Raw genomic sequence first — 26,279 nt, forward strand, 5'->3', positions numbered from 1 at the left:
AATAATTCCATACTGCTGCATATTTTTTTTGGGGGGGTTGAATATTGGCATATCAATAGGACAGCATGGAACTATGTAGAGTTGGGTGGTCCTGCCAACTACACCAAGGTGTAACGTAGTGGTATAGGTGTTGGACCAGGAAGCTGGAATTGGTAATACCCATCTGACCCCAGGCTCACTTAGACTCTCAGAATTGACAGAAAGGGCATAGAGAAGACCCTCTGTAAGCCACTCTGAATGCTCAGAAAAAAAGATGTGAAGTAAATGAAAACAACATTTCTTAGAGCTGCAGACTGTATGTAGACTCCTTCCAAATAGAAATGTTCAAAATTTGTCCAAAAACTGCTGAACATTAGTATGTGAAATACTTCCAAGTGTCATTTTGTATAGCAATATTTTTCCCAGGGTAATTGATATGTAGCCTAGAGAAAAATGCCTGCATCATGATCTCTTACATAGTATATATACAGTATATATAAAAACATACTTTTGAGGCTGTTGATAAGATCAGCCAGCAAATAAGGGGAAATCAAGAATGGCTGAAGGAGTTGGAAATATTCTGCTTAGTAAGACTATAATGTCAATAGGCCAGGCTTTATAGTTCTTCATCAAAGTATATTTTTTTTCTGTGCAAGAAATGCCCAATGAAATCTGGAGCATGCAGTCACCTCAAATGATAAAACAGACTATTTTAACACAGATAAAGCTGCATTTGATTAAAGCTGTTTAAAATACAGTACTGACTTCCATGCTTCAATCTCAACACATCTTATATTTCTGGATAGAAAAACTATTTCAGTTGGAGAAGAAAAACAATGAGCAGGCTGGAAGAACAGAGGGCAAAAGATGCTTCCTGCTAGCATTTGTTTGATTATTATGCAACTGCATTTTTCTTTCTAGTGGAAAAGGATCGGAGTTGAATTTGGCATTTTTCAATATTTATGCATAGATTTCACGCAGTGATTGTTAAGACTGCCTGTCTGTATACTTCAGTTAAAAAAAGATGTGTTTTTTTCTACACTGAATCCTGGGATCCATCTTTCTATCCTAATCTGCCTCTGGACCAACATGCAAAATCACTTTGAAGGATGTTCAATGTATTTTTTGTATCTTACAATCAATGTTAAAAAAAACACTGAATTTTGAGTAAAATGGCTTTTTTTTAACAGAACGGTAGTTATACTATAAAGTTGCTGAGGCAGTGTGTATGCATAGCAAGTTATTTCCCTCCTGTTCTCTTTGCCTTCATCGTTTGAATGATGAAATGGGTACCTGAAGAGTTGTCATTATTTTCAGGTCACACAGCCAGTGCCAAGAAAACCTGTACCTGACAAGCTATATATCTGGAGTTTGGGAAAGAAGGCTGAAACAGGCACTTGCCTTTTCACGTTTCCCTTTATTTGTATAGTTGTGTGTGGGAGAGAGAGCACAAAGTGGGACTATTTCAGTTTGGTTCACTGAGATTCATTTTGTTAAGGTTTTCGGAACTCAGATTTGGTGTCTTTTTATTATTCAGTAAATAAATTCATTACATGTACCTTTCCAAATTGCTTGGAATTTAGATGGGAAATGATAATTCCCCAAGCACTTCCAAAAGTATTTATAAATGAAAAGGTTCCATGGGCAGGAACTGGTTCAGCAGGAGAGCTGTCTACTGGGTGTCACGTGGTGGGGCCCAGGAGACCTTTTCCTGGTCCTATGCATTGGAATGTCCTTCCCTCCGAGACTAGGTTAGTCCCAACTCTGCTGGTCTTCTGAAAATTTGGTTTTGTGCCTGGGTATGTGAAGAGCTCATCTTTTGACTTTACTGCTGGTCATTTTATAATGCTCGGCTGCTGTGTTTTTTATATTATGTACCCTAATGGAATAGATGGCATCTATAGTGATCTATGGACAATATATAAATTGAATAAACAAACACATTGTGGTGTGAATGCTGGGCAAAGTATGGCGTCGATAAGAACTGTAGATGTAGTAAACATTTCTTTTTTTTAAAAAAAATAGGGATGGATGTAGAACGTCTGATAGCTTTAGAAATAACAGTTCCATATTGTGGGGGAAATGAAGTTTAACATTATTTATAGTTTCTTTTCAAACATGCAGTTATACTTCTCCAGATCAGGTCAATTCCTTATTATTCCATCCTGCTTTTCAAAACAGTTTTGCTAGGAAGCCAAAGCATCCATATAGCACATAACATGGTGTTAGAGAAAAATATATTCCTGTGGATTCTGTTCTAGGGATACCTGGTGCAGACTTTGGGATATGTATCAAAATTAGGTTGGTATAATGCATGGCTATTGTTTTGTGTGTAAAAAGCTTTATTTCTGAAGTTCCTGGTATAATTGAATGAATATAAATAATCTCAAATAAGCCATATTCAGAAAACGTATCTTTTATTATTAATGTTCATATATTTTTTTCCTCAAAAGTATCTAAGTTATATATATTATCCTTGCTTTAAGTACAAGTATTTCAAACGTGTAGATATGAGTGTATAGTACTGAGTAAACAAGCACAGAAACAAAACAAGAAGAAACAGTAATCAGAAATTACTTGGAAAAATAAGTATCTTGATAAGGTCATGTCATCAAAGTGATAGAGTGACTAATATAAAAAGAGCAGGCTTATTATAAAACATGGTTCCAGACATGTTATGAATAGGTAAATTGTCATGCCACATTTGTTGCATATAGTAGTGATATACATTAGTTACACGCAACTATTGCTGTCAGAGGAATTATGCTCTCAAGGGGAAACTGTTGGTGTATTAGCAGTGACTTGGAGCTAATACAATCTTAACCTTGCGTCAAAATCTATCTGCATTCAAATATACAGATCTCTAGCTGCTTCTGTTAATAAACTCTTTTGCTTCCAGTGTAAGTAGATTTTACAGTAGATTTAGCCTATAGAACTTATACCCTACCTATCCAAATTCAATTCACCTGTCTCTATGTATGAAGGTCCATTAGCGAGATATATAGGTTTACAGGACTGTAGAAATATAAAATATGTCGAGCTCTTTATGGGCTATACTACCGTTTGGTAGAACAGAAATTATGCAGTCTAAATCAGAACAGTACCAGATTACTTCAGCTGCTTTAAAGCAAATTAGTATATATATATATATATATATATATATATATATATATATATATATATATATATATATATATATATATATATATATATATATATATATATTTGTCCCATGCAAGTCTTAACAAAGCCAACTGTGGTCCTGTTCAGAATTGTCTTGAAAGGATGGGAAGGGGGGGGGGGAAGAGAGGGAGAAAGAGAAATCTTCTTGAGTATATGCCAAGTTGACATTTAAATGTGGCAAAGAACATTTATGGAGGCAACCTACCAGCCACTCCCCAAGTTACAAATCTATTATCCCCTTTCCATAGCAAACTCTCCAATTCCTTATTTAAACTAGCTTATACTTGGTAAGTTTAATTTCAGCTGCAAAAGCAACAGTTTTAGGTAAGAATCTCAACTTAAATTTCAAACAAATGCCACTTTTAATATTTATATTCAACCTTAAGAAATTGTAATTATTTAGATTTGTTTTTTTTAAAAAAAGTAAAGCTGTAAGATTTCACATACAGTAGGGGTTGGATCTTGCTTGGCAAAAATCAATTGCTCTTTCCCAAGCTTCTTGGGAAATAAAAACCCAAGAGGCCTAGAATTAGAGACTCTGGGACAATGGACAGCATTCTGACTGCCCCAACAAATATGTCTCTTCCAAAATAACTGAAAGGTAACTCTCACTTTCCTTATGATTCAGCCTCTTATTTCAGACCTATCCTCTAGTCCATACAACTATGCTGAAAGCTGAATTTAATTTCTAATACTTCTTTCTATATTGCTTCAGAGCTTAGGAGTTGCAGCAGATACTCCCTCAACAAAGTTATTCAAAGGCACTGATCTTCAAACTTCTGACTGCAAGAAGGAACCAGTAAAGTCGTATCTAGTCTTATAGGTGTATGGGTGTTTTCTTTTTTAAATGTTTGCAGTCCAGAACAAGCAGTACTGGTCTAGATTTATTTCACTATAGCTAAAATCCCAATACATTTGAACAGGTTAAGAATTAAACTAAATTGTACATCTTTGGAATAATCTCTATTATGATTGCCTTGAACCCTTGTTTCCATTTCTATAGAACTCTTGCTACAGCCATAGTATAACTAGTCTCCCCTTTTTTTAATGCCTATCCCCCTCCCCACACACACACACACTCTGAAGAGACACTTTTGGTCGCCCTTAGTCCTGCTCACGGAATGGTAAATGACTTCCCTTTCAAGCTACAGTAGCTTCTCATATATGGTGGATAGGACCTTTCTTTTGTGCTATGGAACGATCCATAAGATCCATGCTACCAAGAATTAATTCAGGCATGTCACTTTAGGCATCTTGATGATTTGCACACAGAGGCACAAAACAGGCAATTGTTATTCCTACTGAGCTTCTCTTGCAGATTCCTATAATGCATTTGGAATTACAGCTGTGTAGAGATCCATATGTGAAAAGCAAAATGTGATTCAGCGCATGAGTAGGCATGCAAGTAACACCATCACGGCCTCCAAATTTTGCCCATCAACTCCAAATCTCTGCAAACCCTATTAGGCATCTAGTACTTGCATTTTCACTAGAGGAAGGAGTAGAACTTATTAAAATATATCTGGACTGCAGAAATGCAGAATGATCACTATATAACAGCAAAAAGCTATCTATTATTATTTTGCTGCCATTTAATAGTCATTTGCAATTTTGCATCCCAACTACAATTGTTAAAAATAGATTTGGAGCTGCCCATGAAAATACAAAATTATTTTTCAAGGTGGAATGTCAAACTGTGTGAGCAACTCTGTTTTACAGAGGCTTGTGTAAAATCCTTTAATAATGATACTGTGTGATTCTCCCACTCCCAAACTGGAAGATTAGCCAGAGAGAATATTCTAAAAACTGTACCATTAGTATAGTCTTTAGAGTGAGTGCTGGTTTCCAGAAAGATACCTTATTTTCAGGACTGTGTGTAGTATTTTTTTTGCAATGCCTCAAAAAGATCTTATTAAAAATTGGAGCACCTGTTAGAAAACTGATTTTTTTTCCCCCACTGACTTTGGGTTACTTACTAGTGATACTAGTGTCTCTACTACCTGCCAATTAATCTGACTTTCAAATTAATTAATGAATCCACACTTATAAATCAGCAATCACATCCAAATAATTAGGTATAAAATCTTTGATATATTGAAAAGTAAATTATTCACTCTCCTCCAACTTCTCATCTCATCCATCTTAATTTTGGTAATTAAGAACTATGGAGATCTCATGTTTTTACTAATGTTGTATCCTAGCATTCATTAGGCCATATTTTCCTTTCCAATTCACACTGGCCACATCAGTTGTAATATTTGAAGGATACTTGAAATATTACATCTTTCCTACACAGAAAGCACATGCAGGCAACAAAATCACGTGAATACGTGCCTGATGGTTGCAAAAAGGATTACTGATTCTTGGGGAAAATAGCTACCTAGTTCTGTAGAACATCAGGCTTTCTACACAGGAAATTCAGATTTAGAAGTAGCCTGTAAATTGTATTGATCTCATGCAATAAAGGTGTAGTGAGTAGCAATTAAAAAATGGATTATAAGAAAAGACTCACTATTTTACAAGAGTTGATAATATAGAATTTCTTCCACTAAAGAACTCATGAAAATGCTACTTGCTGCATAGCAAATATGTGATTACCATGGGCAGCTCCCTCATGTTTTTCTAGTGTTGCTGTTCTTTATTAAGTAGTTAGTCACAATTAAGGCTGAAACTTCAACATCAGGTGAAATTGAGATTGCACACAGCTGCCTTGTCCCATTCATAAGTGCACCAAGCCTTTATGTCTAGGCTGCAAAACTCTAAATGACCAATAGATGGAAGCAAAGAGATTCAAAAAATCTCTCTGCAGCCTTTTAAAGGTGGCCAAATTGTAGAAGCTCTAAATTCCTTCATGCACATCTCAGTCTTCCACTGTACATGCTATATAATAATTGGCTTTCCTCAACAATTTTCAGCAGTAACCTTCTCTGCTGATTAAGTGCTATTTGGAAGTTTGTCTGTGGCTGCTGAAAAAGCCCTTTTTTCAACCTATCGTTAACTTGCTGCAAAAATTCAAACAGCCTCTCAATGGCAGTAGAGAGTTAGAATTATCTGTATTTCTTTACATTCTTGCAGCAGTTATGTTAGGCCCACTCTTTCTTCCTCCTCTTTGGTTTCCTTGCCTTCCAAGCATCACCAGTGTCTGGCCAACATCTAAGTCAGAGTAGGAGCAGGAATTTGAGAAAAAAGGAGAAGCAGTGCTTACTTATTTCCCAGCTTTCAAGTGGCAAAGGCAGTTCTCTGGCATAAAAGCTATTAGGCAAAGGAATGGCTGCCTTGGCATCTATTCCATATTGTACTCTTTCATCCTCCTTAAGATATCTTTGAACAACCTACAGAAACTTTATATATTATTTTTATTATTTCTCTCTTAAATATAACTTTCAGCTATATACTTTAAGTTATCTGTAACCCAGGGACCAAAAAAGCAGCCCAACTATTTACATTTCTTGCATTGAAAAATGATTTGGCTTCTGGGAGCAGCAACGTATCTTCAAAGCTTTTAAGTCTTCTAGAATCTAGATACATTATTTTACATACTCTCATTTCTCCATGGTGTCAACTCTGGGGCTAAATGTTAATGGTCTGAGTACAAACTACACCCTTTCAAAGTGCAAAACTATGCTGTTTCTATCATCTAATGGTCTCTTCTTTCAAGGCCTGTTGGGGTTTGTATGGGGGAAAACCCTTTGGCCAGATTATCTGGAATATATATTTGAGTATTGTGAGATGTTCTGAATTCCTCAGCTTCCTAATCCTATCTCTATCTGTCAAATACAAGGGTCCTATTAGAAGGCTTGAAAATTTTCAAAGAACAGGAGGGAAGAATTAAAATCTGGCAAGAGTAAAAACAGAATGCTGTGGAAGATGCCAAACTTTGAAACATTCCAAAAATTATTGCAATATAAAAAATTACCTCAGCACCTCAGGAACTCCTTGGGAAAACCAAAAAAACTAGGTTTGGCGAAAGACTGGACAAAGTCCTTTAATACAATGGCACTCCCAGCTGTAAAGTCCACACTAATGTCCTTGCTAGCTCTTTCCTCTGTAGAGTAACTGCTTTAAATGGAGCATGGCATTCTCCTCCCATCCCACGCCAGGTAATACAGCAATTTCTTGTAAAAAATAAGTTAATTCAGGAGCCCCCTATAAGACCTTTCCCCTCAAAGAGAGGCTGTTAAAACAAAAAGAACCCTTCCCAGTATACCCCAACCACCAGACACCGGGTTTCAGAGTGGCTTTTGCTTAGATTGGTGGGCTTCCTCAGCTGCTTTCTGGCCAATCCATGTTTCTATTTCTTTAAAAACAGAAGTAGTCACATCGGGAAGCTCTTTGTGGAGAGCATGGAAGGCTTCGTCATATACCTGCAGGATGCAAGAAAGGAAGTTGAAGACACATTGCAAATTACTTCTGATAGACTATTTTTCCAATATATGCCTTTCTTGCCATTTTAACATGCAATTATGCCTTTCTTGCCATTTAACATGCCACATCTTGTCCTATATCTATCTAATTAACTCAATTTTTAAAGTATTATCTTCAATTAGAAACTAATCTGGACTTTCGTATTTGTAAATTTTAGCTTGTTAGGAAGGTGGATTAATACTTTAGAATATTTTAATCACATACTTTCTCCTAGTGCTCAGATGTACTGGATAACACTGCTAAGCAGCACTAACACAAACTCTTTTTGATCTTTCTTCATTGCAATATTTTTAGTGTCCATGAATTAACACATTGGGGCATAGATGCAGGGATTTCACTGAAGATTGCTCCTTTCATACACATTTATATTTATATTTATAAAACAATGAAAATCCTGTTCATTGCTGGAAGATATATGTATATTTCTCAAATATCTGATTGGTAAAAAAAGTATTATTGAAATATTTTATTCATTGAAACGCCACTAAGTATTTCATGCCCTATTTTGTCTGTTTTGTATATTCCTCCTCTTATGTAAGACACTAAGAAAAAGATAATAACAAGATAATCAACTTTTAAATGTTGCATCTATAACTCTTTTCCATTCCTTCTATCTATGTGTTTTTGACCTGTGACCTTCATTTCCACAGATGTGTAGTTTTTCTAACACCGCCATTATTTTCTCTTTTGATTTGGCATTTCCTTTCTGGAATACCCATTTACTCAGTATACTGACAATAGCCTCTATCCCCAGTGACTCTATGAAAAATAACCTAATCTGTTCCTTATCTACAGAATATATTTTTGTTTATCTACTTAGTTACAGTTATCACCCTGTCTTTTTACATAAATGTCTTCTTATCCCCAAATTTCAAGTAGAATCTATCTTTTGCTAATCCCCTCTAATTGTAAGTAAAAAAATGCACAATTTTTATAATTTACATTTCATCTATTATGTTAGAATTCAGTCATCTCATCCATAAATGTCTACTGTCATGTACATAAGACTGTCTTAAAAATGTACATCGTTCCACCAACTCAAATCTATAAATATTTCTTATAAATAGTAAAGGATGTGGCATAAGGAACGTCTAATCATGTTTCAGAGTTTTATACACAAGAGAAATCCTAAGGAAAATTCCTAAATATATTCTCTGTGATGTTTTCACTGTATCCAGTTGCTCCAGTAGAGATTGGAAAATATCTAACAGAGAACAGTACAAGAGAGTTGGAAGGGACCTTGGAGTTCTTTTAGTTCAGTGTTTTTCAACCTTGACAATTTTAAGGCATGTGGACTTCAACACCCAGAATTCCACAGCCAGCATTGCTGGCTGTGGAATTCTGGGAGTTGAAGTCCACATGCCTTAAAATTGTCAAGGTTGAGAAACACTGTTCTAGTTCAACCCCCTGCTCAAGCAGGAAACTCTATACCATTTCAGACAAAGGGTTATTGTCTATTGGCAATACACAAATTTGAAATAGCCAAGAGGATGGATCCTGCATTTTAAATAATCCCTTTTTTATGTTGTTGTTCAATGCTATTTCCATGTGTAGTTCCGGGCGATCCTTTTATCTACTTCTGATTTAAAAATTATGTGCTAAGGAAAACTAATTAATTAACTCCGTCTTCCTGAAATGCAACTTGCTTCTTTGAATTTTAGGCATTCCTCTGGGCATTTTCACAGAAGTGAGATTTTTACAAATAGCCATTATGCTTTCTATTTTTGAGTGAATGTATCTCATGTTTACGTTCTGCTAAAATCAATGGGATTAATCAACCTAGGAATGGGCTTTGAATTATGATGAATGGAAGAAATTGAAAGTTTTACTTGAATATCATCCCAAAACTTATTTCATCTGGGCCTTCTCAGTACCTGAAAAGCTAAAGCATGCCTATAATCTAGATTTTTTTTAAAATATATCTGCTTAGACTAATACATTTGAATCAATGAACAGAGCACAACTTTAAAAACAGTAACTGTCTGATCCTGCAAAAATGAAATAAGTTAACCTTGAATGTTTTATCCTGACTTGGGGCAGTATCCATCAACAAGTAAGACCCTCGGATGTCGCAGAGTTTGTCCGGTGAACCATGGAGCACCAAGATGGGAAGAAACAGTTTAGGGAGAGAGCGCTCTATTTTGGCAATAGCATTCAGCAGCTGAATGACAAAGGAGACTTTCATGCCACCATGATAAACCAGAGGGTCTGAACGGTAAGTTTCAACCTGTTGGAGTAAAAATAACATTTCAGACATTTTAGCCAGCAAATAATCAACTTCTGATAAGCATTTTCTCTACCATTTTGGAAAATATATTTTTTAAAGAGGATACATGTTAATGGTCACCTACCCATTCACATTTGATTAGGTTGCAAATGCCCTTCCCCTCTGAATTCAGATTTGAAACTTAATTTTTTTTAATTTCAAATGTATGTCAATGTCTGCCAAAAAATTATGTCAAAGCAATTCACAGTACACAGACTGTGAATGGCCAAAAGATGAGTGCTCACTGGTTCAGTGGCAGGAGGGAATCTGACTCTGTAGATCGGGGTAGGGAACTATGGCCCTTTTATGACTTGTGGACTTCAACTCCCAGAATTCCTGAACCAGCCATCTTGGCTCAGGAAGCCTGTGAATTGAAGTCCACAAATCAGAAGGGGGCCAGTTGCTCACCTCAGCTCTAGATCATGCTGTTTAGTCTCGGCCTCTCCACCATGCTTAGAGCACTGCAATTATGTATTATATAGTATTTCCTGCTGCACCAACTATCTACCTGGAGGAATGCCATTATCAAGATCTTCTTTTAACACCAGCTTATGAGAGAGATCAGTTCTTATAAGCAACTTAGTCACCATTAGATCTGGTATATTAATATTAACAACAATGAAAAATTAAACCCTGAAGTATCACCTTTTAGGCATTGGCCCCAGAATAATTTTCTTCTGAAGAGATGAAACAGAGGCTCTAATGCCAAGGGATGGGAAACATTTTGCTCTTGGCATGTCAAACATTCAGAAAATGCCTAACTTGACTCTGCTGGCATGTCACTCCCTCCTCCAAGCCAAGGTTAACGTAAGAGAATTGCTATGTTCACATAATATTACACCCACATTTTGTTCTTGTATGTTATTTGATACACTTTTGTTCCCTTCTTTTTCTTCAGGAAAGATTTTATTTTGCACACACTCTGTCAAGGAAGGGGCAAGGGAGAAAGAAAATTATGCTAACAGTAAAAGTGTAATTTTTTAAAAAATTTTTTTGCAGCAGCCTGACATTTTTCATAGGAGCTCTGACATTTTCACCCAAATCCACTTGCCTTTTCTTTTTCAATTTAAACAAAAATTCTGGGTTCTTCTAGCTACTTAGCAACTAACTCTCGCCTAAAAACTGCCCAGTTGTTTGGTGCTGTGCCACAGCATCTCACACACACAGGCAACATAGCTCCAAGCAGTTTCGTTTACTAAAAAGCAGCAGTTGAAGCACTCTTGAAAGGAAAAAAAAATCACAAAGGAGTGGTGGTTGAATTGACAGACGTTCCCTTTCCACAAAGTAAAATGAATGATAAAAATTGGTATGACATACTCCCTTCACCCACCCCAGTACAAAGCCACAAATGCTAGCTAGGAGATGAGCTTTTTTGTTCTTAACCCCTAACCCTATTTTATACTGATATTTTAAAAACTCTTAGAAATACAAGAGACTCCACAGACGTGCAACTTTTGAAAGTTACTGATCCAAGTATGACATTACATGACTGTCCAAGCAAGGGACAAAGTGAAAGAACAGAAGAAAAATAGCTAGAGGTTACACTTGGTTTTTAATCTCTGATTTGGTATAAACATGAACGTATCTGAAACTGCCAGAAGGTGTTGCAAATTGAGAGCTTCTGGAGAAAGGCTGTGGAGGATAATGATGATTTTAATGAGAGATGCAGGCAGACAATAAAGGACAAGTCAAAGATCTTTCTTTTTGTCACTTTTCTTCTTTTCCAGTTTTCAGTCTGCATTCATTAATTTCGCTAAGCATCATTTGCTCATTTTTGGATACCATTAAGGAACATAGTCCAGATTTTTCATTGAAGTTGTTTTTACATAACTTTAAAAAACCTCAGAACCACAGATTCTCTCTTCATCCAGGCAGGATATCGAGCAGTATGGAATAATTTAATAGTAATATCCATGCTTTGTGTACAGAAGGTCTTTCGTGTTTCTGATCAAAAGTGTATAATCTTCACTTAAAATCTATTTACAGTACAGGTAGTTCTTATTTAGTGACTGCCCTGTACAATGACTGCAATCAATCTGCAACCTCATATAGAGATTGCCAACAAAAAATAACTTTGCAACTAAGCCTCACATTTATGATCTTCACAGGTCATTTCAGCAAAGCTGAAATAAGATCATAAGCACATGCATGGTTTCACTTAGTGATCGCTTCTCTTAGTGGCTGGCTTGTTGGTCCCAATTGTGGTAGCTGAATGAAGGATTACCTGTAGTTATTTGCCATTATTTATCCGACATTTATATTTAAGAATGAGATAATCAGAACTGTACTATATTTTAAATGTGACTCTACCATCCATTAATTTATTTACATAAGTTTCTTTTAATACCCAATCTGCTTTTTTTGTTGCTATAACCCAGTAAATGGAAATTTGCAGTAAGATTTCTGCTGTGACTATCTGGATTCTATTTTGGGTAATTACATCAAGTTTAATTACAGAAAAGTATACATGGTTGATGTTGTTTCACATTTTCTGTTTTTGATTACTTTGGCAACTATAGAATTGCTATATCTACGCTATAAAAATCTGAGCTACCACTAGATGACAGTAAACAGATATATGACTCCTTGTTACAATCTGGCAGGCAGATTTCAGTTTGGATACAATAAATGTAATGCTAATATACATTCTGCTTCTTGACCTGGAAACATGATTTTTAGAATTTATGCAGCACTTTAATGTTCTCTCTAAACTCATATGCATTACACCCTCTCTTTAAAACAAGGAACTATATAGAAGTATATACCAAGAAGGTTAGATAAATAGAAGTATTAATGTAAGAGAAAATTAATCTTATTGTATATAATACAGATAGGGAATTTGGAGAGTGGAGTTGCTCGGACATTACCCCTGAATTGTATCTGAAGAGGGATGAGAGGGAAGAAAGGAGAGGAGAGAGAAAAGAGTAAAGGAGGGGAGAAGGAAGTAGGAAGGTTGGAGGAGAAGAGGAGAAGTGGGGAGAAAGGGGAGGAGAGTGGTGAAAGAAAGAGGAGAGGAAGAAGAGGGAAGAGAAGAAAGGGAGAAAGAAGGTAGAGAAGAAGGAGTGTGGATACAGTGAAAGGGGAAATGGGTGAGCAATACCAAAAGTCATCTGTATGTATTTATTTCATTTTATTAAAAGTATCTTATATATGAGTGTAAAAAGAATGTATGTTAACATCTGATAAATACCACGGTAGATGTATGGGGGAGAGTTTGGAAAAAAAATATTAAAAAAAAAAACAAGGAACTAAATGGTTGCTACATGAACACGTGACTCTCAGAGAAAGGTTGAGAAGACCAGATTGCTGCCCTCTCATTTAGATAAAGTTCTCTTGGGCAGAGTCCTGCACCTGACCAGTCCCCCCCACCACAGGGCAGAGAGATTGCTTAAGCAAGCTATCTTTTCCTGAGCTGCATTTCTCTGCAGTGCAGGCTTCTCTAAAAAATGCTAACCCCCAAGTTAACAAGCTCAGATCTGTGACCTTAATTAGTTCATTAGAACCTTACATCAGGCGGTGTCTGAAAGTGATTAATTTTATACTGAAGGCTTTTGTTGCCAAGTGCACAAAATTTGGTTGTAAATGCACACATTAGTCAGAAAATGTTTTTTTTTAAAAAAATAATGCCATATTTGTCAACATTTGCTCAGTGAGGTAACTGCTAAATGAGAAATAGCTTTATCCTAGTATTTGTTACAATCATAGATTTCTAATGTATAGGTTTCTGCTTTCAGCATATATTGACAAATTACTGCCTCAAGCTTAGTATAACCAGCATAGAGTGTAATTTATATATCTATCTGTATATGTGCAAACATGTATGTAGAAATAGTTATGTTCCATCCAGTCTTGAAGATAACTTCTGTACATTTTATTATTCTCTTTTCAAAAAATACTTTCAGATTTTGTTTTGAGATTTCTAAGATCCCTTTTAGGTCGTATTATCACTTTAGAGCTAATAAAGCTTTTTCAGTCTGATACTCAGTAACATCAGACCATATTTGCCCCACAAGTCGAAATCAATTGTGTCCTTTGGACTTCACTGATGTAGATTATGAGAGTTGTCTTTAATTTAAAACTGCTAATGTAGCATTAGCTTTCTACAGTAACTCTGTATCTCCATGGCAAACCCATGGAGGTATGGACAGGTGAAATGATTATATAAGCTGTTGATTGATAATCTCCCATATTTTACATTTAATTGTTTTTAATTGCTTTAATTTGTTGCTTTATTACTTCTTTTTCTTACTTTTTTTGCTGCTCATTTTTTTTATTTTGTGAGCCACCCAGAGATACATATGTGAGATGCTATATATAAATTAAATAAACAGAGGATGATATATTATCTTTTATTTATTGCATGTGAGACCAAATGAAGATCAAGAGGTCTTTTCCATGATTTTGATAACCTTTGGTGTCATGACTAATTTTTGAAAGAGTTTATTTCCAATTGTACTGGATATTATTTGGTATTACAGGATTTTTATAATATTGCTTGTAGAAATATACACATGAATTTATTATTAATAATATTTAATTGTCTGATAGATCTATATGCTCTTTAAACAAATGAAACTTCTTAAAGTACCATCTTAGCTGTTCCCTGTAGTTGTTATACACATGATGCCTATTCTATATCATCCTGTGACTGGATTAAATCTTGGATATAATAATATTGGTTGCTGTGATATAAAAAGCCAAGTATAATGTCTAAAATTATTCCACCTTATATTCACAGTTTAGGAATTATATTTTGACTGCTCCCCATCTTCAAATTTGGTATACTAATGAAGTTTTTCAGATATTTTTCCATCTAAGAAGAGGCCATCAGTGTGGGGAAGAAGGCTTGATTCAGAATGTCCATCTGTACTATAGTCACATTTAACCATCTGTATGTATCTTTATTCAAGTAGAAATATGATTACAATCTTCGGTTTACAACTGAAACTATAATAAAGAAGTTCTCTCCCTAAGGTAGGCAAGACCAAAAATAATGGTGTCTTACAACAATGCTATCTTACTATCTTATCATCTCATCTTATCTATGGCCTTTTTGGTGGGGGGCTAGTGTGTCCCTGATGTTTCACCCTACAACTCTAAGGAGTTCCATCTCATTTGAATCTCATTAGTGGTAGCTTAAGAATTCTGGAGGGCACCAGATTGGGGAACACTTCTCCAGCACATAACAAAGAATTGAGATTCAGAAGTATGCATCTGATTTAACTAACCAGAAGGAGAAAAAAAATCTTAAAATGTCTCAAATCCTTCTACATTTCAGTTTCTGCTTTAGAAACCAAACTGCTATGAACACAAACAAATCAGGAAATTCTTGGAGACTATCCCAATGATATTTATAGAGACTAGAAATTGGTCTGCTTGATTAATGTATTCAACATGTAAATAGCGGCTGTTCCCAGCACAATCTGAACTTGTATTCTGCAATGTTGAATGTGGGTGATATTAGGAAACTGGAGACTTATTTCTGTCAAACTGCAGATCTTTTACATATTGCTTTTTAGAAGAAAACTAAAAGTAGCAGATAAAATAACATGGTCAAACTTTAGGTTCTTAAATGTCTCAAAAACTGCTCTGTATAGTAGGAGGGTATCTCAAGGTGAATGGCTACTAATACAGTAGTTTATTTACTAATCTGCTTAAAAGATACATCCAAAACCCATTTTACTGTATTACATCATTCAGCTTTGACTATGTATATAATTTCTTGGGCATTTGGCATGGCAGTTTAAATTTTGATAATAATGTAGAAAAATATACAGCTAGGCCTTATATAAAGGCAATGTCATTAGGCTCAACGGACAACTTACTTAATATTCTTAAGGGATTGAGGATGGTAATATAAAGGTGTTCTCAGGAGAAAAACAGAGGAAGGGGAATTGGTGAGAAAAAGTGCATTGTAACACAAAACTGACAACTGACATTCTTCCACCAGGTGTGAGATATAAAGGCAGAATTTGTCACTGCGTGAGTCATATTATTTAATCTATTGATTGATCAATGAGTCAATCTTTTCATTCAGGCGTACCAGCTGATGGACACAACTCCCTCTTCCTAACAACCACCCTGTGAAGCAGACTGGGCTGAAAGAGTGTCTAGACCAGGCATGTCAAACTCGCGACGTCACGTGGTATTGTGCAATGTATTGTGACTTTCCCCCCATTGATAATGGAGATGATGATGATGATGATGATAATAATAATAGTAGTAATAATAATTTCTATTAAATGATCTCTACTTCTCAGTGATCCTGAGAATAAATAGCAGTCATGACATTGTTTCTGAGTTCCTGATACTGATACTTAGGACAGTCGTGTTATATAGCAGAAATGATTTACTGTACTTTCCGGCGTATAAGACGACTTTTGAAAGCATTGAAATTGGCGCCAAAGTCGGGGGTCATCTTATATGCCGAGTCGTCTTATACGCCAGAAATAATGGTAGTTTCTGGCATATAAGATGACCTTCTAGGCATGCGACTTGGCGCCAAAGTCGGGGGTCGTCTTATACGCCAGGTCGCCTTATACGCCGGAATATACGGTATTTCTGCTACATGGATTACTATCCCTCTGTCCTTCAGCTAACTTGTTGGGAGGCAGAATGCTCCTGCTCCTTTTTTTAATTCCACATCAAATCTGTGATAATATCCCCCAGAAAAGGTGCTTTAATTTATCCTCCTGAAATTAATGTTTTGACCTTCACATTAAACATACATATTAAATATAACAGACTGAACATGTTTGAGCATTTTATTCTTACTGCATTACTGGTATTCTGTTTCTATATGGATGTCATACCTTTTTTCAACATTACCATCAGAATTTCATCAGCATACATTAATCTTTAACAGGACTTACCTAGTCTGTAGAATAAAAAAATTAAAAAATAGAAGAAAAATGGCCAACAGGAATACTTCGTGACTACTGAAAAAGTGGAATCTTTAAAATCTGCGTATATTTTTATACTTGGTTAGCCACTGAGACTCTGGTACTTGTAACAGCATACAAGTCCGGTAAATAAATTAAAATGTAAATATAAATTAACACCTACCAATCATATACTCACTGGTGTCATAGAGACCTAAATCATTTAAATGTATTGTAATTCTTCTACAGGAAGCTAAACGCCACATCTTTTCTTCTTTCAAAACAGCGATGGCAAAAACAGTGTTGCAATGATTCATTTTAAGCTTTTCCTCCATTCTCATCAAAACACTTATCTCTATCATAAATGGAAGCTAGTAGGTCATGCAGATTGATGGAATCAGATGTACCTCACAGATTTCACATAAATCCATCAACCAGTACAGACAATCCTTCCTGTAATTTCTTTTCCCTACTTCAGACTGCTGATAAAAATATCTGGAGAGGAGACCATTTCAGTCTCAGTATAATACAGGTAGTCCTTGACTTACAAACATTTGTTTAATGACTGTTACAATGGCACTGAAAAAAGTGACATGCGTTTTTTCACATTTACAACCCATGGTCACATGTTCAAAATTTGGATGCTTACCAACTGATTCATATCTATGCAGTGTCCTAGGGTCATGTGATCACTTTTTGCAACCTTCTAATAAGTAAACTCAATGGGGACGCCAGATTCACTTAACAACCAGGTTATTAATTAACAACTGCAGTGATTCACTTAACAACTGTGGCAAGGAAGGTCATAAAATGGAGCAAATATCTCACTTAGCAACATAAATTTTAGGCTCAATTATGATTGTAAGACAAGGACTACCTGTACTTGATTCTCTCTTTATATGTATTATAGGTATGTTCTATTCCCTTGATATATTCCTTGATTTGTACCAAGATGGAATTGTTCACTTATGATCTACTCATACTGTATGGAAAGAAGCCAAACTATCACAGAGCAATACATTGACTTTCAGGGCAATACAATTCTTACCTCTTTCTTATTCCGGGAAATGACATTTGGGTCAATAGATCCCAGAGACAAGTTTGGCAGGACAAAGTTAAGTATTTTAGCTGCAAATACCTGAGGGAGAAAAATATAATTAGTGTCTTGGATGGCAAGAAAAGAATGATAGCAGACAGTTTTGCAGGTGGCAGAAACTTTTTTTTTTTAGTTTAACCACTATATTATTACTGTATTGCAGCTGAGGATCTGTTCCCGAATGCCAACAAATTTATTCCAAATGTACCAGAGAGGCCAAAAAGATTCTCAGGACTGTTTATAAGGGAAAGCTTCATGCAACTGGCATCAAAACCTCTTTGTCCAACTTTAGGACTCTTACATTTGTTCCTGACAACAAAAAAGGGAAGGAATCCTGGCTGAAGAAGTTGAGAGAAAGCCAGCTTTTCCACTCTTCAAGGGAAGTCAGGGATGTTTGCCAGGGTTCCTTCTTTTTGCTATTCACTTTGTATTTTAGTTTCCTACAGTGAAAATTGTAGCTTATGTGATTTACAGTATAGTTCTTTAAACATGGTAAACACATTCTGTAGCAGGGATACAAATAAATAGAAAAATGTGTACACATTGACTAAAGAGATCTATTGAACAGCTAGTTTCTGGGAGTTAAATAAAAAAATATGAAGACACCAAAGAAGAAAAGAAAATACTTCAAAAATATTCCACTAATAGGATTCTATAACTGACCCCAATGCTAAATTATCTCTGATCTTCTGTAGATTACTTTCTAATTAAATGGTCATCACTTAAAAACAACAAGAGCCAAGAAAATACTCTGCCAGGCCTATTTTAAGGACACATTCATTACTGCATGCAGTAACGTTTCCTGGAAAATGTAAAATGAAATCTGTGACCTTGATTTTTCCATGAATCCATTAAATGTAATAATATCCATAACATTCTCTGATCCTCCTGTATCAAAGATTGCTACAGACTGTGGGAAAATATATTGTATTAATGATGAAAGAATAAAATAAAAGTTCTCCCAGAACAGAAAGTTTCAAAGCTGACACAATTTCAAAGGTCTTTATAGGAAACGCAAGTGATGTTGCCCCTGTCTAGAGAGGGCTATGTTGTGAAATGTAACTGTGGCATCTAATACTCCCTCTAGGACTCTCCAACTTTTTACCAAATTAGATTTTGTTGGTTTAATATCACCAATCTTTTTTCTTCCACTTTGCTGAATATTTAAGCTAATGAAGAGTTCTGTTTCTGATACAGTGAAACTTCATTTTATCAAACCCCAGTTTAGTGGACTTTGAAGACAATGGACAGAACTTTTACCTGACGTAGTGCAGAGGATTTAGGTAAATTAGTATAATTTGTGTGACTTTACATCATCATATGGTAAGCCCAATGACATGAACTGACACAAATGACAAATTATACAATTGGCATAATTACATAAATGACATAAATTTGGATTTAATAGACATTCAGGCTTAATGGACATGCCCTCCTACCTAACGGTCTATTAAACTGATTTTTCCATGTACAAATATTGTCTATTAATTTTTGAATTTTTCAGAATATAAACAGTTTAATTCTTAGCCTATGATTGTTGATATAGCCTACCCAAACATCTTAGGAATCAGGCTAATAGAAAGAATGTGTTATTGAATTAATACCTCACAAATTAATGATAATTATCCATATGGGAGAGATGCCCTCCTCACAAAAATAGCTTATTAATGGAATGTTTGAAAAACAGACTCTGTAATATTCAGCTTTTAAAAACTTAGCCAATCATATCTATGAGATAAAGATATTGCTAATCTTCAGTCCCATCAGCCTTCCTTTCTTAGATACATCTGGAATAAGCAAGATCAGGAGCTAATTTAATGCTCTAATTGTAAGTAGTTATAGTAGTTATTATGCAACAGTTGTCTTACATTTGCTTTGAATTTCATTCATCCAAACCTATCTTAAGCAAAAAGTTTTCATTAAAGCTTGGTAAAGACTAGACTATGTGGCTGTACATCCAGGTTGTTGCTGTTGTTATCATTGTAGTTGCTATCTACATCATTTAAGGGGCAACAATCCAGATTAGGAGCAGGTAGGAGTGAAAATGTAGCTCCTTTCAGTAGCCCTTTAAAGAAGGTTCTTCATGAGCCCAGGGAAAAACTCAGCTACCGTATTTTATGGTGTATAAGATGACTTTCTAAAGTGTGGAAATCGGCGCCGAAGTCCGGGGTCGTCTTATACACCAAGTCGTCTTATATGCCGGAAATTCCGGTAGTTTCTGGCGGATAAGATGACTTTCTAGGCATGGAAATCAGCCCCGAAGTCGGGGGTCATCTTATACGCCGGGTCGCCTTATACACTGGAAAGTACAGTAGTTTAAAGAGTTGCTGACAAAAGAGAGCTGTAATGAGAATCATTGACCAAAAATAGTTTTACAAGTTTTTGCAACACATGGTTTAATAAATAAAGATCTAGGGAGATGGAAATGGAATACAGGTAGTCCTCAAACTATAGCAGTTCATTTAGTGACCATTCGAAGTCACAACGGCACTGAAAAAAGGGACTTATGACCATTTTTCACATTTATGGCCATTGCAGCATCCCCAGGGTCATGTGATTTACATTTGGATGCTTGACAATTGACTTACATTTATGACGGTTGCAGTGCTGCAGAGTCACGTGCTCCCCTTTTGCAACTTTCTGACAAGCAAAGTCAGTGGGGAAACCACACTCACTTAACAACTGTTTTACTAATTTAAGAAATGCAGTGATTCACTTAACAAATGTGGCAAAAAAGGTCATACAACGGGGCAAAACTCACTTAATAACTTTCTCACTAAGCAACATAAATTTGGGGCTCAATTGTGACCGTAAGTTAAGGACTACCTATATACAATACTCTTGTCAGGTCTGCTTAGTTCAGTGGTTCTCAACCTGTGGGTCGGGACCCCATTTGGGGTCGAACGACCATTTCACGGGGGTCGCCAAACAACGCAGTCTGCCATTTTTTTCCCTTTTCCTTAGCTGTACTACTCCCTTTTATTCTATTGGCTTTTGAAAGCCAATAGAATAGACTCTCTTGAATAGAGTCTAATTCTATTGGCTTTCAAAAGCCAATAGGAATTGTCCAGGCTGTCTCTGCCCTGCTGAGCCGGCCAAAAGTCCAATTCTGCAAACAGTGCTGCACCAGTTGAGTAGTCCTCGACTTACGACCGGTTGAGTAGTCCTTGACTTATGACCGGTTGGGGGTCGCGGCATTAAAAATGTTGAGAACCACTGGCTTAGTTGATCTGATTCATCATATTGCACAATATCAGGTAAGGTGATAGTATATGGTATGGGACATACATACATTCAGAAACTATCAAGTGAGGAAATTTCTCCACAATAAAAAATGACTGTAGACTGAGATTAAGCTCCATGAATGAGTCCATACTATTAAGTGATACCAGCTGACTAGCTGTGAGGCTGGTTGTTACTTTTTCCTTCCCATACTTAATAAATCAGCATCACCTGCTTAAAATAATTATTTTTAGAACTGTCTATCGAAGTGAAGCTAAAAATATCGATCACTCTAGTCAAACCAATAGAGGTTGGTACAGAAGCTGAGGTCTCTATAGTTCTAAGAGACCTCCACAAATTGTTACCAGATTGCATTTTTAATATGACTGAAAGGGGAAGTTGATTAAATACAGGAGAGAAGAGCAATCCTATTAACTGCATTCAACTGTGGAAATAATTTTTTGTCTTGGTCCAACCAATTGCATGTTGGAGTGCCGCCCTAGGGATACTCAAAGTGTAAAGAAAGCTGCACACTCTGTGCTAGGTTATGAATTGTTTTAACTATGCCTTCTGAACATGTCACAGGGCTTCATCCATCAAACACCATGGTTTACAAACCACAAAGAGTTCACACGCCAGGCTAAGCAAACTGCATTAAGGCATAGCATAGCATGGGAACTTAGCCAGAGATCATGCATCTGGAAACTGAGGGAACAAAAGCAGCTTCAGAAGAGAGATTTGTCAAAATAAATCTACAGGAAATGGAAAAGGTTAGTGCAAGGTTCTTGCTCTAAATTTCAATTCTGCTTTTTGTGAGGAAAAGGGCATCTTCATTTAGCACTGACCATAGCCTTCTTACACTCAATTTTAGAAAGAGTCTTAAATTCATGTATTTTTAAAAAAGAAAATAGTGCTTTGCCACACATGGAGAGTTTTGGCTGGTGAAAGAAAGCGATATTATCTCAAGATAGTAAGATGTTTAGCCGATATATTTAGATAGCGTGCCTGGAATGAAATGAACACCTGTTTATTTGTTTTTACCTTGATTGGTGTCGCTACATCAGGGCTTGCAACTACTAAAGGAGAAATTAATACCATGCCTGAAAAGTCATTTGGTCTTTCACACGCGGTGAGGATGGCAATGGCTCCTCCCTGAAATGAAAAAGCAAGCAATGGGTTGATGATTGCTAAGACTATTGATCTCAGTAAAGCAGAGGTGGGAAAGTTGTGCAACACTACAACTCTCAGCATGTCTTACCATTGGCATGCTGACCGGAGGGGCAACTGAGCTGGAATTTAGAAATACTTGAAGTGTCATGGCTGCGCTCCCCTCCACCCCACCCCCCAAATAACAAAAAGATATGACAAGCACTTATGGGCAAGTACGTTATCAAGTTTACTGTCTTGGAAACCTTGCCAATTTATTCTGGCAATGAGCTACAACTAAGTTCAATTTCCTTCTGTAACCAGAAAAAGAGAAATTTAGATCAATTCCGTTATCACGTACCACTGATTCCAACCAGCAATATAAAAAAGCAGACAAAAAACTTCAAAGGAACTATGGAGTTGATAAGTTCAGAATTTATGTAATGAATGCAAGTGTGTATCACCTGTGCAATTCACCTGCTGTTGGCAGCAGAGCCTCATGGCAGAGCTTCAAAAGGTGTTTCAATACCATTTCTAGCATTGTACAACACTGGAATACCCAGAAATCCTAGGAATCACAATACACCTATTAGGTTCTTGTTAAAAATGTATTTCTTTATGTATACATTAAATTCATATTTATTATTCCTTTACAAGAAAAATCAAAAATGCCAAAAAGGAATCTTGAAACAGTTTCCCTGCTCCCTCAAACTACAATCAGATTTTTTATAAAATGCAAGAGGAAAGACAGCATTTGTCCAGTGGTATGGGAACAATGGCTCCCGGCATGTCCATAAAGGCCCAAAAACAGAGGAAAAGGAGAAGGCGACCGGAGTAAATCAAGAGATTCACAGTGAGTTAAGGAATGATGCAACTAGAAAGAAGACAATGGCAAGTAAACAGTCTGGCCAAGCTGTGGAATGAAACAGAAGCCAAAGGGAAAGTCAAACTATATCCTGAAGTTAGATTAATTAGACAGTAATATGTGCTTGCATTAAAAATGTATAGTTTAAAGCAAAGAATGATAAAGAACGTTTTTTCCTTACAGAAGAGAAAAATAGCTAATTGGGAAGCAAATTTTAGGACCATTTTTTAAAGTTTTGGATAATCTGGCTAGATGCAAGAAACAAAGGAGTTTGAACAGTGGTGGGATTCAGCTAGTTCGCACCAGTTCAGCAGAAGCAGTAGCTAATTTTTTGTTGAGTTCTGGCCCAGGCCCAGAACTGACTTCTGGGAATGGCATCCACACAGAGAACCAGTTGTTCACACATCTGAATCCCACCACTGAGTTGAAGGCATAACTTTCATCTCTAATAATCTCTTATATCTTATATCTCTCAACTTAATCTCTCAAAACTGGACTGATTCGTTCCAGTTTTGGAGGGATTTATTGACTATTATTTTGCATAGTCATTTTAAAAAAAACGTTCTGAGATTTGTTTGAAGATACTCAGCAAAAATATTAATTTTTCCATGCAAGTCCCCATCGTTATTATACAATGCTCTTTCTTAAACCAAGAGTATATTTTTGAAAAGAAGGAAGTTTCTTCTGAACTGGAAATGATTAACCTGAGCATGAGCAAAGTGATCCTGAGCATTAACAGGAATTTTCACTTAGATCTGGATTTGAATTCAAAGCAAAATGCAATAAGGTTTACAATTACAGATTTCTTGTTGTACTCTCAAATTTAATGAAAATGCATTTGTATATAACTTTAAAAGAAGCAGTAGATAATGTAATTTCCTACAGTGTACCATTTGGCTTTGTTGCATGTTACCATGGGATGTAGCGATAGCTAATGCCTTGATTGTATAGAAGAAAAAAAAGTGTGTGTGTGTGTGTGTGTGTGTGTGTGTGTGTGTAATGTGTATATGTGAAAAGTAGATCATTGGCAATTTCTTGCCTAGCTTTCAATGGGGTTTTTTTGCCTTCAAAAATCCAAATTCTGCTGATAACTAAAACGGATAGAATGAGAAACGAATACGCGTACACTGTATCTCCAGATTACAAGTTGTCACTGATACATTCCACAGCGGTATTAAACTTCAGAGATGATAAACCATTCCTTTAAAGTGAATGACAATTGACTCACACACGCAACCTTTTGTATTTTCATCCCTGACCCTTCTTGACTTTTGTTAACTAGCTTAAAACTTTCAGAACAAGCTATGATTGGGGTTGTACATCCTCTGCAGTAAAAATAAAAATTCTACTCTAAGGTAGCACAAAGTCTACATCATAGAATATTACATGTATTATGAGTAAACAATAACATAACTTTGGGGATACCTTTTATTTTACATGGTTTATTCTTGTATTAAATGATTAAATGATTCAAAGTTGATGAGTAATGATATATCCATTCCCGTATCACAAGCCTGTTCAATGTCCATCTGAGTTCTTGATATACCTTTAGGCATTACCCTTGCTGAATTGTCCACCTATCCTTTCATCTGTTTACATTCCACACAAAATTTGTTCAAGAAAAAAAGGTAGATTTGGGTTGACAGAATTAGTGTTCCTCCCTCTGAAAACATCTCTTTGGTATGTCAAATTTTTACTTTTCTTTTAATTATAACTTTGGATTGTGTGGGCAAACCATCTATAGCAGGGGTGTCAAACTCGCAATGTCACGTGATAGCAGGGGTGTCAAACTCGCAATGTCACGTGACGCGTTGCGATGTATCACAACTTTTTTTCCATTGCCAGCAATGAGGTTTCGCCATGACGCATCTGGCCCGCAGGCCAGCAATTTGACACTGCTGATCTATAGCTATTGGTGCATCCTAAGAATACCCTGCTAAAATTTGGTAGAAAAGACTGATTTCTGTCAATGCAATTTTTCTCCAAGTTTCTGAATGTATAAGGATTGTAAGGATGAATGGGAGTATTTATTATTTATCCAGCCTCCTCAAGGAACTGAAACCTTGGGCCCTGCCCCCTTTTGTGATTTTAATTCACCATCAAAACATCTTCTGTAGCCTTCAGCATTGGAAAGCTGAATTGTGGCTCCCAATCCAGAAGTTCATTTTTGGCTTTCATCTTGCCCATTTCCTTTCCTTTCCCTTTCTTTTCACTGCAAAAATGTATTCCAATGCTATATTCATCCTTCTCTTTAACAATTGAGAATCTTAGAAAATGGGGAAATTCACTCTTAAAATGAATATGGTCCTTAATTGGTATAGAAACATTTTAATCAATATGAATAAGGGGACATACAACACAATCTATTGTCTGTCTGTCTATCTCTGTGCGTATCTGTCTGAAAAAGAACAAACTCTTAGCTTATTTATGGTTTGGGAAAATTATGAGAACAATAATCCTTTTAAAGTCCATTAGAGCATCAGAGAATCTCCAAAACATTTTGTCTTTTACCTTTCTCATATACTGTATACATAAAAACATACATTCGTATCACATCATTCCTTTTTGGGAAAAATAAGAAGGGTATATTTTTCCACTTGTGTTTCTAGAAATTCCAGGCTCGTAGCACTTCAATATTGGAAATAAGCCTTGGGAATGGTGTGTACATCTATAATTTCACATTAGAACTAGAAACTGTGCAGTTTACATTTAGGTGGGCAGCTATTTACAAATAACTCCAATAACATAGCCACTACTTTTGTGAAAATAAAAGAAAAAAGGAAACAAAAAAGGGAAAGGAGAGGAAGCAGAGAAAGAAAAGGCTATAGTAAAAAAAAAAAAAAACCTTCCTGGCACCAGTATTAATTGTTAGACTTCAGAATCCTAATCCAAAATAAACAGCGTCTACTGCTCTATAGGAGGCCAAGGCTCCATGAGGAAGGATAGTGTGCTTACCATGGAGTGCCCCAGAAGAAACATAGGAACACCTGGATGATCCTTCTTCATAAGATCTATGTGCTGCAAGCTGTCTCTGACAAACACGTGAAAGTCAGACACAACCATACGGTCTCCTTCACTTTGCCCATGGCCAACTGTAGAAGGGGAAAAGGAAAAGTGACCTGCCACATCAAAAGTAGTTCATATTTTGCTCTTCTCAGACTTACATATGAAACCCAACCCAGACACAAACATTATATTCTGTTACAGTTTTCTCCC

At 36.1% G+C, this 26,279-nt stretch overlaps 1 protein-coding gene across 6 annotated transcripts in view; it reads right to left on the bottom strand.

Annotated features, from left to right (window-relative positions):
• Positions 1-4,001: 4,001 nt before the first annotated feature.
• Positions 4,002-26,279, bottom strand: part of MGLL (monoglyceride lipase) — a 100,449-nt gene continuing 78,171 nt past the window's right edge. For all 6 annotated transcript variants that reach the window (XM_039362202.1, XM_039362196.1, XM_039362199.1 and 3 more), the window contains 5 exons: positions 26,019-26,155; positions 22,094-22,204; positions 17,783-17,872; positions 9,599-9,814; positions 4,002-7,526 (listed from right to left, as the gene is read on the bottom strand). In XM_039362202.1, coding sequence (XP_039218136.1) covers positions 7,392-7,526; positions 9,599-9,814; positions 17,783-17,872; positions 22,094-22,204; positions 26,019-26,155 — 689 coding nt within the window. In that variant the 3' untranslated portion in view covers positions 4,002-7,391. The remainder of the gene's footprint in view (positions 7,527-9,598; positions 9,815-17,782; positions 17,873-22,093; positions 22,205-26,018; positions 26,156-26,279) is intronic.

This window comes from Crotalus tigris, unplaced genomic scaffold, assembly GCF_016545835.1.
Source record: "Crotalus tigris isolate CLP2741 ecotype Arizona unplaced genomic scaffold, ASM1654583v1 scf7180000019365.206954, whole genome shotgun sequence".
NCBI lineage: Eukaryota > Metazoa > Chordata > Lepidosauria > Squamata > Viperidae > Crotalus > Crotalus tigris.